We start from the raw sequence: 15,748 nt of genomic DNA, 5'->3' as shown, positions 1-15,748 counted from the left end.
GTGGATGGGAGATCCCCCGAGGTGATGAGGTTATGGACGGTCTGGGAGATGATGGTTTGGTGGTGGGGGCTGGGGTCATGGTCGAGGGGGCAGTAGGAGGAGGTATCTGCGAGCTCGTGTTTGGCCTCAGCGGTGTAGAGGTCGGTGCGCCAAACTACTACCGTGCCTCCCTTGTCTGCTGGTTTGATAGTGAGGTTGGGGTTGCAACGGAGTGAGTGGAGGGCTGCGCGTTCCGAGGGTGAGAGGTTGGAGTGGGTGAGAGGGGTGGGGGAGTTCAGGTGGCGGTTAATATCGCGGCGGCAGTTGGCTATGAAGAGGTCGAGGGCAGGTAGGAGGCCAGCACGGGGTGTCCAGGTGGATGGGGTGTGTTGGAGGCGGGAGAAGGGGTCGTCAGAGGGTGGGCGAGAGTCTTGGTTAAAGAAGTAGGCACGGAGGCGAAGGCGGCGTTAAAATTAATACTACTAAAATTGTTCTGATGCATCCATCAGATATCAGTCAGTATTTATGGTTTAGTTATGGTATAAAAATTCTTGTAACTAAATATAATGAATGGTTGTGATTCAAACAACAAAGAACAATACAGCACAGGAACAGGTCCTTCAGCCCTCCAAGCTTGCGCCAACATTCTTCGCCTGTCTGTACTAAAACTGTCTTCACTAATAGGATCTTGTCCCTCTATTCCCTCCTGTTCATGTATTTTTCCAGGTGCTTCTTGAATGCTGCTGTTGTGTCTGCATCAGGCAGCATGTTCCAGGCACTCACCATCCTTTTTGTGGAAAAACTTGCCTCACACTTCTCTTTTAAATTGCTCCCCTGCTCCTTGAACCTGTAACCCCTCAACCCTGGGAAAAAGTCTCATACTTTCCACTCTATCCATGCCATTCACAATCTTATAAACTTCTTTTAGGTCACCCATTAACTTCCTGCATTCTAGTGAAAACAAATCCAGTGTATCCAACCTTTCTTCTAAGCTAAAATTTCCCATACCATGCAACATCTGTTAAACCACTCCAAGCATCCACATCTTTCTGGTAGTGTGGTGACCAGAATTGTACACAATATTCCAAGTATGGCCTAACTAAAGAACTATAAAGCTGCAGCATAACTTGTCTATCCTTCTACTTAATGCCCCTTCCAATGAAGGCAAGCATAAGCATTTTTTACGGTCTTATCTACCTGCGCTGCCACCTTCAGTGATCCGTAGACCTGCACACCAAGATCCAATTGCATACCAATACTCCACAGGATTCTTCCATTCACTGTATACTTTCCACCTGTACTGGACCTTCCAAAATGCATCACGTCAAATTTGTCCAAATTAAACTCCATTTGCCATTTTTCTGCCCATGTCTCCAACTGATCGTGTCTTGCTGTATCCTCTGACAATTCTCCCCACTATCTGCAACTCCACCAACCTTTGTATCATCCAAACTTAGTTCAGCCACACTTTCCTCCAAATCATTTATGTAGACCACAAAGAGCAGAAGTCCCAGCACAGATCCCTGTGCAACACCACTAGTCACAACCCTCCATTCTGAAAAGCATCCTTCTACCGCTACCCTCTGTCTCCTATGACTAAGCCTGTTGTGTATCCAATTTGCCAGTTCACCCTGGCATTTTGTAACTTCACCTTTTGTACCGGTCTGCCATGATGGACCTTGTCAAAGGCTTTGAGGAGAAAGTGAGGTCTGCAGATGCTGGAGATCAAAGTTGAAACTTTATTGCTGGAACAGCACAGCAGGTCAGGCAGCATCCAGGGAACAGGAGATTCGACGTTTCAGGCACAGGCCCTTCTTCTTTTCCATTCCTGAAGAAGGGCCTGTGCCCGAAACGTCGAATCTCCTGTTCCCTGGATGCTGCCTGACCTGCTGTGCTGTTCCAGCAATAAAGTTTCAACTTGTCAAAGGCTTTACTGAGGTCCATATAGACAACATTAATCACTTTTCCCTCATCTTCGTCACCTTCTCAAAAACCTGATCAATTTAGTGAGGCATGACCTCCCCTGCACAAAATCATGCTGTCTGTCGCTAATAAATCCACTTGCTCCAAATGCATACACATCTTGTCCCTGAGAATCTTTTCCAATAATTTTCTTACCACCGATATGAGATCTACAAGCTTGTAACTTCCTGGTTTATCCCTGCTAACGTTCGTAAACAATGGGACAACATTGGCTATTCTACAGTCTTCTGATACCTCACCTGTGGCGAAAGACGATACAAAGATGTCTGTCAATGCTCCAGCAATTTGTTCTCTTGCCTCCCTCTATACTCAGGGATCGATCTCCTTAGGACCCGGGGACTTAAATACCTTAATACTTTTTAAGATATACAACACATCTCCCTTTTTACTTGAAACTTGACTTAGAAATTCAACACTCCCTTCCCTGAGAGCATCCTCCACTATGTCCTTCTCTTTGGTGAATACCAACACAAAATTCTGGTTTCACATATGGATACCCACCTTTGCCCTTGAGAGGGCCAACTCTTTCCCTCACTACCCTCTTGTTTTTTATATGTGTATAAAAAGCCTTGGGATTCTCATTAATTCAGTTTGTTAATTACTTTTCATGATCCCTTTTAGCCCCTCTAATTCCTTGCTTAATTTCTTTTCTACTTTCCTTATATGCTACAAGGGCTTCAGCAGTTCACATTCTCGTAGACCTTTATCTGTGCTTCTTTTTTCTTTTTGACCAAAGTCATAACATCATTGGTCATTGAAGGTTCAGATAACTTGCCATACCTATCCTACATTCTCGTAGGAACATGCCACTTCTGAACTCTTATCAACTGCCGTTTGCAATACTCCTACATGTCCAATGTGGATTTATCTTCAAACAGCCACCTCCAATCAACGTTCTGTAGTTCTTGTCTAATATTGTTATAGCTCACCTTCACCAAATTTAACACCTTCACTCAAGGACTGTCCATGACTTTCTTAAAACTCACAGTATTTTGGTCACTAGTCCCAAGATGCTCTCCCACTGAAACTTCACTCACCTTCCCGGGCTCATTTCCCAAAACCAAGTCGACTATAACCCCTTCCCTGGTTGGACTGTTCCATTCTGTGTCAAGAAACCCTTCTGAATGGTCCTTACAAATTCTGCCCCATCCAAGGCCCAGTATCCAAAACGGTGCATCTGTTTTGCATGAGAATATCCATGGGAGATTCCTGCAATACCTGCTCAGCCCTCCTGCTCTGCCCATGGAGTCTGAGTTTCCACCTCCATGTATGTGCTATCCACAATATTCTCCACCTCGCAAATATTCCACAGTGTCCCCAGACTGCACTCCAACTCCGAAACTCAGGCTTCCAGGTTTTCTTGCACTGAAAATGTGCCCAGCTTCCTACATCGAGGAAAAGGATAACAGTAGTCCTCGGGTGAAGGTGCTAAATTGTGGGAAGGAGGATTACAATAGTATGAGGCAAGAACAGGAAAATGTTGATTCGAGGCAGCTGTTTGAGGGTAAATCCACATTGCACATGTGGGAGTATGTCAAACGGCAGTTGATGCGAGTTCAGGAGTGGCATATTCCTGAGAATGAAAGGCAAGTGTGGCAAGTTACATGAACCTTGGATGACCAGGGATGTTACAACCTTGGTCAAAAGGAAAAACAAAGCATATGTAATGTCTCGAAGGATGTGAACTGAAGCCCTTGAATTATATAAGGAAAGCAGGAAAGAACGTAAACAAGGAATTATAAGGGCCAAAAGGGGTGAAGTTTCATTGAATTTTTTTTTTTGTGAAATTATATAGAAGTCCTCAAAGGAAAGATGTCTTGCATATCTACCATCTTTTATGACCACAGAAGTGTCAAAGCCATTTAGAGCCAATGAATTCTTTTTGAGGGGTGGTCACGATTATAATGTAGAAAACGTGACAGCCAATATGCTGAAGGCAAAGTCCCAAGCAGCAATTGATAATGACTAGTTAATTTGTTTTTGTGAACTTGAATCACGAATAAATATTGGCCAAGATCTGGGAACACCCATTAGCTGTTCTTTGAATTATGGGATCAATTTACCTGAGAGGGCAGACAGCTCTGTGTTTGAATTCCTTCAGTAGTGCAATGGATAGACGTTTTGACTTTTGATCTCAGGTTCTGAATAGAGACTTGAGCTCACAACCTTCTAACTCAAAGGAGCCTCTGCTACAGATCGATCTCATACAGTGGGGTATTCATTCATCTTGTCTTTCAAGTGTATTAACTCAAATCCAGATTGATGGAAAGTAGGACAAATCTGTCTGATAGTTGCATGGATCCCAAAATATATCGATGGAGTTTGGTAATCCCAAACCCATTCCTTGTGTACGTGCAGCTTACAAAGCCAAGTGTTTCTGATTTGGATGGTACTCATTCAGGAACTAATACTGCAATGTTGCAGCCTCAACTACAATTGGAGGAATGACAACAATGGAGCAAACTTTGGCCTGTCCGTAATTGGTGCTGACACTTGGTGACTGAAATGAAAGGTGGTATAAAGTTTCCATAGTTTTACCAGACCACAGTACTGCCCTCTCATCGTAGAGAGATCACCTAGTGGTGGTTTAACCTGAGGGTCACAACACTCTTGCACGGTGACCACAGCTGGTGCAGGAATTGAACCATCACTCTGCATTGCAAACCAATTGTTTGGCAAATTGAGCTAACCCATTCCTCAACATACATATCCATCACATTGATGACACAATGATTAAACAAGTAAAAACACTGTCTCTTCATCATCCTCTCAAAATATGCAATTGTGCTTAATTGCTTTTCCAAAATAAACATTGAGAATGTCTTTCTCTGAATAATATTGCTGCAATTATCCATAATGTGTTTAGATTCTAGATACGACAGGATCCTCTCTGGAACAATCATCTCCTCTATCAGATTTTTCAAGTTTCAAGAATGTACAGCATATATTATTAACGAAGGTAAGAAATATAAAGTACAAATCAGTGATTTTTAAATTGCAATTTTTCATCAATGCTCTTGTCTTTTGTATCAAATAAACTTGCTGGTATAAATGCAAAACATATAGGAATGAACTTAAGGAAATTGCAATTTCATTACAATTGGATGAGTTTTTATGTTCTGCAATTTGTTTTAGCTCACTCATTTAACACTTGCTGTAACCTCTGTCTGTAAAGTGTAGAGACAGAAATTATGATAAATGATATCTAGAAATTTGCAATGCCTTTGTTTATTTGATAGTGGAACGTGGACAACATTTATTGCCTATCTCTAATTGCCTTTGGGAAAGTTGTGATGCCCTGCCTTCTTAATCATTGCAGTCTACAGTACCCCCACGATGCTCTTAGGGAGTTCCAAGATTTTGGCCTGGCAATACTGAAGGAACTTGTTGTCCTTGTCCTTCTAGATGGAAGTGGTGTACTTTAGAAGATGTTTAAGGAACCTTGATGAATTCCTGCACTGCATCTTGTGAGGTGTTCACTGCTGCCACTGAGCATTGGTGGTGGAAGGAGTGAACATTTGTGAATGTGGTACAAATGAAATATGATCTGGAGGTGCCGGTGTTGGACTGGGGTGTACAAAGTTAAAAATCACACAACACCAGGTTATAGTCCAACAGGTTTATTTGGAAGCACTAACTTTCAGAGCGCTGCTCCTTCATCGGGTGGTTGTGGAGTAGAAAATTGTAAGATTTTTTACAATCTTATACTCCACAATCACCTGATGAAGGAACAGCGCTCTGAAAGCTAGTGCTTCCAAATAAACCTGTTGAACTGTAACCTGGTGTTGTGTGATTTTTAATTTTGTACAAATTACCTGTAGATAGGCTGCTTGGCACTGGATGGTGTCAAGCTTCTCAAGTGATATTAGAGTTGCATTCATCCAAACAAGTGGGCAGTACTCCATTACACTTCTGAATTGAGTCTTGTAGGTAGTGGACAAGCTTGGGGATGTCAGGATGTAAGTTACTTACTGCAGAATTCCTAATTTCTGACCTGCTCTTAAAGCCACGGTGTTTATATGGCTTGTCCATTTCAATTTCTGATCAAGGCATTTTCCGGGGTGTTGATAGTGGATATTCAGTGATTGAATGTCTTTTCATGTCCTTGAATGATGGTTTTATTCTGACTCGTCAGAGATGGCCATTGATCAGGACTTGTGTGGATCAAATTTGGCACTTGACATAGCAAACCTGGATATTTTCTCAGTCTTGCTACATTTGGACGTGAATTGTTTTATTATCTGAGGAGTCAGCAATGGTACTGAAATTGTGCAGTCATCCGCACTTGTGATTTCATGATTGTGGGAAAGTCATTGATGAAGCAACTGAAGATGGTTGGGTCTAGGACATGACTCTGAGGAACTCCTGCAGAGATATCCTGGAACTGAAATGAATGACCTCCAACATCCATAGCCATCTTTCTTCCAACCAGGTTTCAATCCAACTAAAGCAGATTTCCCATTTACTCCACTTTTGCGAGTGCTCCTTGAAGCCACACTAGGTCAAATGCAGTCTTGATATCAAGGACAATCACTCTGACTTCACTTCTGGAACTCTGCTCTTTTGTCCATACTTGGACCAAGGCTGTAATGAGGTCAGGAGATAGGTGGTGCTGGTGAAATCTAAAGTGATTGCTCATGAGCAGGTTGTAATTAAGCAAGATGTTCTCCCAGTTCTCCCAGTTGAGGTACTAGCCTCTAGATGTTGCTAGGAATGTTAATGATAGGCATGTTAATGACCTCTTGCATCACTTTACTAATGATCAAGAGTAGACTGATGGGGTAGAAATTGACTAGGTTAGTTTTTTGTGTGCAGGACATACTTGGGCAATTTTCGGCATTGTCAGATAGATGGCATTCTTGTAGCTGTATTGGCACAGCTTAGCTAGGAGCCGGTTAGTTCTGGAATACAAATGCTCAGTATCAATGCCAAAATCTTGTCAGCACCCGTATCCCTTGCACTATCTGTTGCCTTCATTCATTTCCCAACATCCTATGGAATGAATTGAATATTCTGAACACTGGCATATGTGATGCTGGAGACCTCCTCCTCGACCGGCTGAGCCAGTATTGCTGCTAAATGTAGTGGACCTTGAAATTCCCCAGCCAGAATATTTTCTGTATCCTTTCTACCTTCAGTGCTTCCTCCAAGTGGTGTTCAATATTCAGAAGTACTGATTCACCAGTGAAAGGGGTGGGCTTACTGGTAATCGGCAGGTTTCCCTGCCCACGTTTGACCTGGGACTTCCTGGGAGCCGGCGTGAATGTTGAGGATGCCCAGAGGCAATTTCCTCCTGATTGTATATCACTGTTTCGCTACCTCCTTAGGGTCTGTCTTGTCAATGAGACAGGGCATTCTCAGTGATGGTGATTATGTTGTCTGGGACATAGTCATACTCGTGGCATTAAACCTTACAGACAATGTTAGGCATTTGCTTGACTACTCTGTGAGACAATTCTCCCAATTTAGATACTAGCTCCCAGATATTGGTATGGAGGAATTTGCAGTATTGATAGAGCTGAATTTGCCTTTTTTTTTTCAGTACCTCCATCCATGCCAGGTAATCTGTGCGGTTTTATTCCTTTGAGCTGTTTTGTTGTTTGTTGAAACTGAATGACTGGCCCATTTCAGAGGGCATTTAAGAGTCAACCAGATTGATATGGATCTGGAGTCATATACAGGGCAGAGAGATAAAGACAGCAGTTTTACTTCCCTAAAGGTCATGAATGAACCAGAATTTGGGGAAAAAAGTCAGTGGTTCATGATCACCATTAGATTTTTAATTCCAAATTTTATTAAATTCAAACTTCACTATCTGTCATTGTATGATATCAACCAGGCCCCCAGAATATTACCTTGGTGTTTGAATGATTAGTCGAGCAACAATATGTCTCCTCAATAAGAAATGTGAATGCAGAGTTCAGATTTGAATTCCCAGAGTTCCAGTCATTAGAACTGGAACCAGTCAAACCAGTTGATTGCTTTTAAGTGTCCAAGGCTCAAAGTTAAGAATGACCACAAAGTCTTGGAATTCAAGGAGAATTTAATGAGCACAACAGAGTTAGACTGCACAATTTGTGATATACTTCATCCATGTGCACTAAACCAGAAAGAGTTAACTATAAACATAACCTTTCAAACTATTACTAATTAAAACCTGTCTATCTCCTCCTCAGATTTGCTCAGTATCCCATATCCATGCATTCTGTGGTTGTGAATTTCTAAGCAAGCAATCTGCCATAGTGATTCATGACACTTTGCTGGAAGTAATTGCACTTTATCTCTGTTTTAAATCTCCTGGAATGAGGGTGAAGCATTTACAACATGAAATGCATGGTTAGAATTCAAAATTTGATGTTGAAATGTTTTTTAGGATGTGCATTCTTCAAAATCCTTCGGGAGTTTCTGGATTTGAAGTCTGAATTAAACACCAGCTTTCAACTGGAACTTATGAGCTCTCATCAAGTCAGCTGTGTCAAATATTCCACTTTGTGCGAAAAGATTGTCAATCCAATGCAATTTGTTTTCTGTTTGCAGAATTTCAGTTCATTTGTTAAGAGTACAGAAGTAATTAGGAAGTGTGTCTGACATTCGGTGCAGTTTATATTCATGTAGTTAGAAACAGGATTTACACTTGCATTTACAAATGAAAGACTGCTCTTGGCATCCAGTTTTCAGGGTTTGCTTTTTGTCATCATTATGCTTAGCTCCAGGTGCAGAGCTATTTGTATGCAGGGAGAAAACTAGTGGTGCAAGTTAAAACTTGTGCATGAATTACATTTAACCAGATGACAACACTTAAAGAAAGAAGTTTGAACGTGCTAAAAACCTGTCTTCAATTCTGAAATTCTAAAATGTATCTGAATCTATTAAAAGCATGTACGAGAGAAAGATATGGGGTAACAGGGAAATAAAATTGGGAAAGGGAACAAAATTCATACATGTATCTATAGGCAGGTACTGGAGCATTCATATAACCAAGGGCTGCTTTGTGGGCTTGAGTAATGGGATGTTCAGAGTGATTGGTTGTTGATGTCTGTGCCAGGTGGAGCCACATGAAACCAGCAGCAAAAAGAACAGATTGCATGAACAGTAAATAAATTGGCAATGACCATCCATATTTGAGAGCTGGCAAAAAGGAATAAAACTAACTAGAGAATGCTGGCAACAGAACACATTTATGTAAACATTTGTTGTGAATGAGTGAAGAGGGCACTTGGTAGAAAACATAACTCCATTATGTTCTGTTAACTCAATGTTATTACAATTATGCAGATCTTCCTGAGCTACCTACTGTCTCATAGATGTGCTACTAGCTGAGAAAAACATCTTTTTATGCAGAACTTAAATTTCTCTGAGGCGACTTCACTCCCAACCACATCAGCAAGCTGCTGTGAAAACTCTGCTTACATCTTGACAGCTGTGGAAATCAATTCCATCACAGCAACTGAAACAACTTTCAATTTTCTAACACAAACAGCATTTTAAATAAACAACTCCCAACCTTCAAAAAGAAAAAGTCAGTTTACCTTATCTTCAATGTCAAAAGTTCCAGGATCTAGATCTACATCTTTTCTGAAAAAAAACTAATCAGTTCTTTATTGGACCATCTGTATGGTAAATTTTACTGAAATCCATGTATTAGTTGTTGAAATATATCATTTGCAGACAAAGAGTAGCAAACAAAGGTGAAAAACATTAGCTCCATACACCTTCAGAGGGGGAGATAATGTCAAATGTGACTGCAAAAAAGATCTTCCTTTCAGAAAAATGCATGTAGTCTTCCACAATATATTTTTATTTTAGATACATAATAAACAATTAAGAAGCCCATGTATCATAAAATTTTAATATATGGACACAAGTGAGTGATACATCAGAAAACACAACTTATAAATTTGCTGGTGGATCCAAAAGAAGGTTTCATTGCCTAGTAACTGACTGGCATTGCTAACCATATGTAGCTGTTTGTCATCTGTCAAAAAGGACGCCAGCTGCTACTGTTTCCCTTTCCTCTCAGTGCCACTCCTGTGTTAAATCTGCTAATTGCAGTTTCTAATTGTTTGAGTTGATTTTAGTTGAAGCCTCAAGTACTGATATAGCGTTTATCTAACTAATGTGGAATACAATATGAGGTAAGAATAATCATCACTGTGTCATATCTACATTTTTCATTATTTTTAATCAGTCTTTAACAAAATCATGTAATACATTTACCAGTGTGACAAAAGTTGATAAATAATAAATCGGTTTTTACTTTAATAAATAGTGGACGCTTTTCATGTTTAGAAATACAGAGGAACCTTGATTATCTGAACAAGGTGGGTGGCCACTCTTTCGTTTGGATAATTGATTATTCAGTTAATGGATTCAGTGTCTCTCAGAGTTTTCTGAAGTTTCCTTTTTCCTCAGTTTGCCTGCCTTGCTCCCTCTCTCTGTCTCAGGGTTTGTTTCTGAGCAACACACCCATGTGTGTAAGGGACCTGAAGCATTGCTTTAGCAAATCTCCCCCAACCATCAATTCAGTGGGATTGACAAAGCGAGCACGTGCTAAGTCCCCTCCTCTTTCAGGAGACAAGGCAACAGCACACCATGCACGAGATCCCGCCCAACCCCATCCGCCATCCAATCTCACCTCTGATCCCAGTCCACACCACACCACCCCCACCTGCCTTTCCCCACCCCCGCTCACCCATCCTCCCCCCCACTCTGGGGCAGCTGGACTGGACACCAACAGTAAGACTGCTGCTGTCTTTGGGGGGGTGAGTCTCAAAATAGTATACACACACACACACACACACACACACACACACACACGTTTCATTGCAACTTTTTGACAAGTTCCACTTTTGCCCTGTACAGCAAAATGTTAGAGAGATTATCTGAGGAAGGGGGGGTTAGGGTACATGCCTGTGTAGAACTCCAGGGAAAGTGTGGGGAGAAGGAGAGAGACAATGGGCGGTTAGTCATTTGGAGACGGTGGCTGGGCTCCCATCGATGCCCAGGACTGTTCTCGGCAGCATTTCGGTCAGCTGAGTTCATTTTTAATCATTGTAAACAAAAGACGCGATCAGTGTTGGATACACCTCTTTCATGTATTGTTTCTATCAGGATCTTGAGATCTCCTTTGGATAAGCCGAAATTCGGATAATTGATATTCGGATAATCGATGTTTCTCTGTAATAATATTTTCCTTCCCATGTCCAGAAAGCACTAGTTTCCTCTCAAAAAGTTCCATTTTCACAAATGGCTAGAAGGCACTTCATCTTTTAGCCATTCTTCATATACAAGCTCAAGAGTGCTGGCGCATTGTTCAGTTTTCAAAGAAAGGCATGCAAGCTGATCTCAGTCCTGTTTCCAACTGAGCTGTGTCCATGCATACTCTTTGGCAGTAGACTGGATGGTGGACAAGAATTAAAACCCAGTTCATTCTGCATCCCTAAATTGCCCACTGCACCAATTGAGTTCATGGACTGACAGAGCAACTGTAGTACTTCTATTGCTGTCATTGCTGAGATCAGCTAACAACACAAATTTATTTTGACCAGGTGAGGAAAGGTGAGAGATACTGTGACAAAGATCCGTGTCCTTTTCAGCATGAAGCGATACCTCTTACAAATAAAAAGTGTAGTTAATGCCAATTGTATCAGTAAGGAACCAATTACAAGATTTGAATGAAAGAAAGCTCAGTTTTATTATCGCGAATCTTGAGAAAAATACGAAAGATGTGTGTTAAGCATACATACACACATTTCCCAAGTTAAAGAGGGTAGTGCATTTAATGAAAGGAAAATGAAAGGCATGTATAGTTTTAAGTCCTTTGGATGTCCTTTGAGTTGTGAGATTTTAACTTGACACCACTGTTGTTTAAGTTTTGTCTTGTGACTTCAGCAATAGGAAGTATTTTGTTGTCCTTTCAGTTCTTGGTGTTTTGATGCTTCTTTTTAATGAGCTCTGTCACTGGGCACTTCTCCTTCTTGAGATGCTTAAAGAGAGGACTTGCTCCAGTTTGTTCCAGTCATGAAACCATCTCTTCCTCTCTGCCTGAATACTGCTCCTTGAAATATAGTTTAGTCCAATGTCTGAGTTTCTTATTCCCAAGCTTAATAATTGTAGACAATTCTTCTTCCTGTAAAATAAAGTAGAAGTTGAGGGTTTCTTCATATGTGACTGGGTGGGTTAGTTTTCAATATGTCAGATGATTTTCTTAATCTCACAAAACTTTGCTAATGTAAAAAATTAGCTGATTGCTGTGACCATCTTATGTCAGTTTTTCCCGTCTTAATAAACTCATTTTATTCCTTGAAGTTCCCAGGCGTTAAAATCAACTGATGAAATTAAGAAATCAGTGGTCCATAATTTCATCACTGTCATGACAGATTTCACATAGGCCTTTTGAATTTTAAGACATATTTCCACTGGAAATCAACTGAGCTATTGTGAAGATCTATAGTGTATCATTTGACAAATTAAAGATGATTCACTGCATTGCCAGGTGACGAACACTCAAAGTACTCCAACTGCAAAATATTGATTTTTTAATCCAATTTATAGGATCAGAGTGGACTTGGTCTAGCTATCAGTGAAGATAACACAAGTGAAGGTGTCATCATTAAAAGCCTTACTGACAATGGAGCAGCAATAAAGGTAAGAAATTGGTTTACAGAAATTTCACATTTCAAATACTTGCTGATTATCCAGGCAGTTTGGAGGTGTGGCATTGAATCCTAATATTTTAGATTTCCAGCATCTGCTGTAATTTGCTTTTGTATTGTATGAACAGGTTTTTTTTACCATTGTTAAAAATCACTTTCAATGTTCACAAAATGCAACAACACTGACAAGGATTTTTTTTATAAGTTCCACAACAGCTAAAACTAATTTGCCACAGCTACATCACGTGTAAGACTACCACAGGTGGTCTCACACCATACACCAGAATTCAATCAAGGAAATGACTTCTGAGATATGCTGTCCAATCAGTTCTAAAGTTTAGTTCAAAAACCTTGGAAATTTAATATAAATTCTATAGTGTTATTTTCCATGTTGCTGCCATTCTTCAATCAATGTGTCCACAAAAACCACCTGCATTTGTGCATCACCTTTAACAAGAAAATATAGTTTAAAGTGATGACTGATGGAGAGTTTGGTTGGAGAGATGTGTTTAAATAGATTCCTAAAAAAGAGAGAAAGAAAGAGAGTTTATGGAGGAAATTTCATGTAATCTAAGTAGCTGAAGCCGTGGCTAACCATTGTGAGGGGATAGGCAAGGGGGTTGTATATAGAAGAAGTCAGAGGAATGGCATGTTTTGTCTGAGTTATAGCCAAAGAACTAGATCTACATATCAGATAAATAGCAGGATGGTGCAGAGATTGTAGAATTTCAGGTAGGAGAATGATTCATAGACATAAAGAACATTGAAGAAAGAAAGCCGTACCCTTCCCATGTTGAGACCATAGTAATTGGGACTCTTCACCCTCACAGCTTCTCATCCTGCTTTATAAGATCACACCCTTCAATCTTGATTGCTGTCTTTCTACTTTTCTCAGCACTCTACAGACTGACCTCTGATAAGCTCCCTGACTAATAATGCCCAATCCCCCCGCCCAGGACTGATAAGCTCCCTGACTATTAATGCCCAACCCCCCCCCCCACCCAGTAACACAATACTCTGACTGACTTGGCAAGACATCGCCATTAAGCTGTGGAATTCTTTACCACAGAGGGTTTCAAGGCTAGGCCATTGAGTATGTTCAAGGCTGAGGTAAACAGATTTTTAATCAGTAAGAGAAGCAGTGGTTATGAGGAAAGATAGGAAGTTGGGGATTATCAAATTAGCCATGATCTATTGAATGGCAGAGCAGACTCAATGGCCTACTTCTGCTCAGCACCTCAGCTGACTTATCAATGATTCACAGACTGATTGCATAAGACCTACTGGACTTAGAACCCAATCCCGGACTGTAAGAACATGGATCATGGAGTCTGGTAGTACTGAGCACCTGATTGGCTGTGGGCAATAGCCTGTCCTGTAATTGGACAAGCCCCGTATCTAACTATGGTAGTGTCCCCTGACAGTCACAGAATACAGTGCCACACAGCAACATGTTTAACCTTTGATGTTCCATACTCCGAACTGTGAAAAGTCACCTGTCTCTTCCACTGTGCTGAAAAGTATTCTGAGCCAGAAATGCTGGCAGCTTGTAAGTCACCTCTGGAGAACCAATTCACTAAAATGCAATGCAATGCAGAGAGGCTAGCAGCTTCCATGTAACTGCAAAGTGAGTAATAATCAAGAAATTAAGCTTAGGGCCGCAAACATGCATCTACACAGGTTTGTGAGTTGTGTTTGCATACATAACGATCTGGCTGAAGCATGCTAGTCATAAGTGTCCCAGAGTCCTGAAAGGCTGAAATGGTTTGAGAGTTGATTCAAAAGCAGGCATGATGATATGGTAAAGCTGGTGGTTTGGCAATGCTATTTGTGTGGACAAAGATTGAAAGTGTACGGTGTCAATGAAACATGCAGAGAAAATGTGGTGAAGATAGAGTTGTCTGAATGTGCTGAAAAGCAGCAGTGTGACTTTCCTGTCAGGAATTGGCACTGTCTAGTTTCTCAAAGAATGAGAGGAGATTTGAGAGATGTGTTGAAGTGAGGTGAGTTAGATAATAATGCAGTGCAAATTCATGGAAAGACGGTCGTCATGGCTCTTTAATAAGATTGGGATCTCATATTTAAATCCTAAGGGATAAATCAAAAAACTTTTTCTCAACACAAGAATCTTATTTTTTTCATTTACATTATATTTTTTCAACTTTCTCACAATTTTTCCATTACATTTCTAAACTTTGTGCCCTACTTCCATTGCCCTTCAACAGAAAGCCCATTCCTCATGTGTGCCCAGTCTATTCCTCAGAGACTTATTTGTTTCAATAAGATTGACTCTAAGTCTTCTAAATTCTAATGTGTACAACCCCCGCTTCTTCAAACCCGAATCGTAAGATAAGCACTTCATTCCATCATATTATGGTACAGGTACAGAATAAGAAATCAGATACAGAAAGATAATTAAAGGGAAGGAAATAAAAATAGGATTAAGAACAAGATAACAAAGGACAGAAAGAAAACCTTTTAAAAAGTTGAGAGTTTTCAGTAATTAACATCTAGAGAAAAGTGGCTATACACTTTTGCAAGTAGATTTTCAGTTGGCTATCACTAATTAAAATAGAAAGTACTATTAAAAATTAATTTGCGCTTGAATAAATCAGTCCTACTTTTTCTAATGAGTTCGGTTGATGTGAAGTGGATGGGAAATCATGTCTCACAAACTTGATTGAGTTTTTTGAGGAAATAACAAAGAGGATTGATGAGGGCAAAGCAGTAGATGTGATCTATATGGACTTCACTAAGACATTCGACAAGGTTCCTCACGGGAGACTGATTAGCAAGGTTAGATCCCACAGAATACAGGGAGAACTAGCCATTTGGATACAGAACTGTCTGAAAGGTAGAAGACAGAGGGTGGTGGTGGAGGGTTGTTTTTCAGACTGGAAGCCTGTGACCAGTGGAGTGCCACAAGGATCGGTGCTGGGTCCTCTACTTTTTGTCATTTACATAAATGATTTGGATGCGTGCATAAGAGGTACAGTTAGTAAGTTTTCAGATGACACCAAAATTGGAGATGTAGTGGACAGCGAAGAGGGTTACCTCAGATTACAACAGGATCTGGACCAGATGGGCCAATGGGCTGAGAAGTGGCAGATGGAGTTTAATTCAGATAAATG

The 15,748-nt window shown here is 40.6% G+C and overlaps 1 protein-coding gene across 3 annotated transcripts in view; it reads left to right on the top strand.

The window, feature by feature from the left end:
* patj (PATJ crumbs cell polarity complex component) overlaps positions 1-15,748 on the top strand; it is a 396,330-nt gene that overhangs the window by 304,646 nt on the left and 75,936 nt on the right. For all 3 annotated transcript variants that reach the window (XM_043699258.1, XM_043699257.1, XM_043699256.1), the window contains 2 exons: positions 4,829-4,921; positions 12,517-12,609. In XM_043699258.1, coding sequence (XP_043555193.1) covers positions 4,829-4,921; positions 12,517-12,609 — 186 coding nt within the window. The remainder of the gene's footprint in view (positions 1-4,828; positions 4,922-12,516; positions 12,610-15,748) is intronic.

This window comes from Chiloscyllium plagiosum, chromosome 11 (genome assembly GCF_004010195.1).
Source record: "Chiloscyllium plagiosum isolate BGI_BamShark_2017 chromosome 11, ASM401019v2, whole genome shotgun sequence".
Lineage (NCBI taxonomy): Eukaryota > Metazoa > Chordata > Chondrichthyes > Orectolobiformes > Hemiscylliidae > Chiloscyllium > Chiloscyllium plagiosum.
Note: the sequence above shows the minus strand (reverse complement) of the source record. Positions and strands in the feature narration are given on the sequence as shown.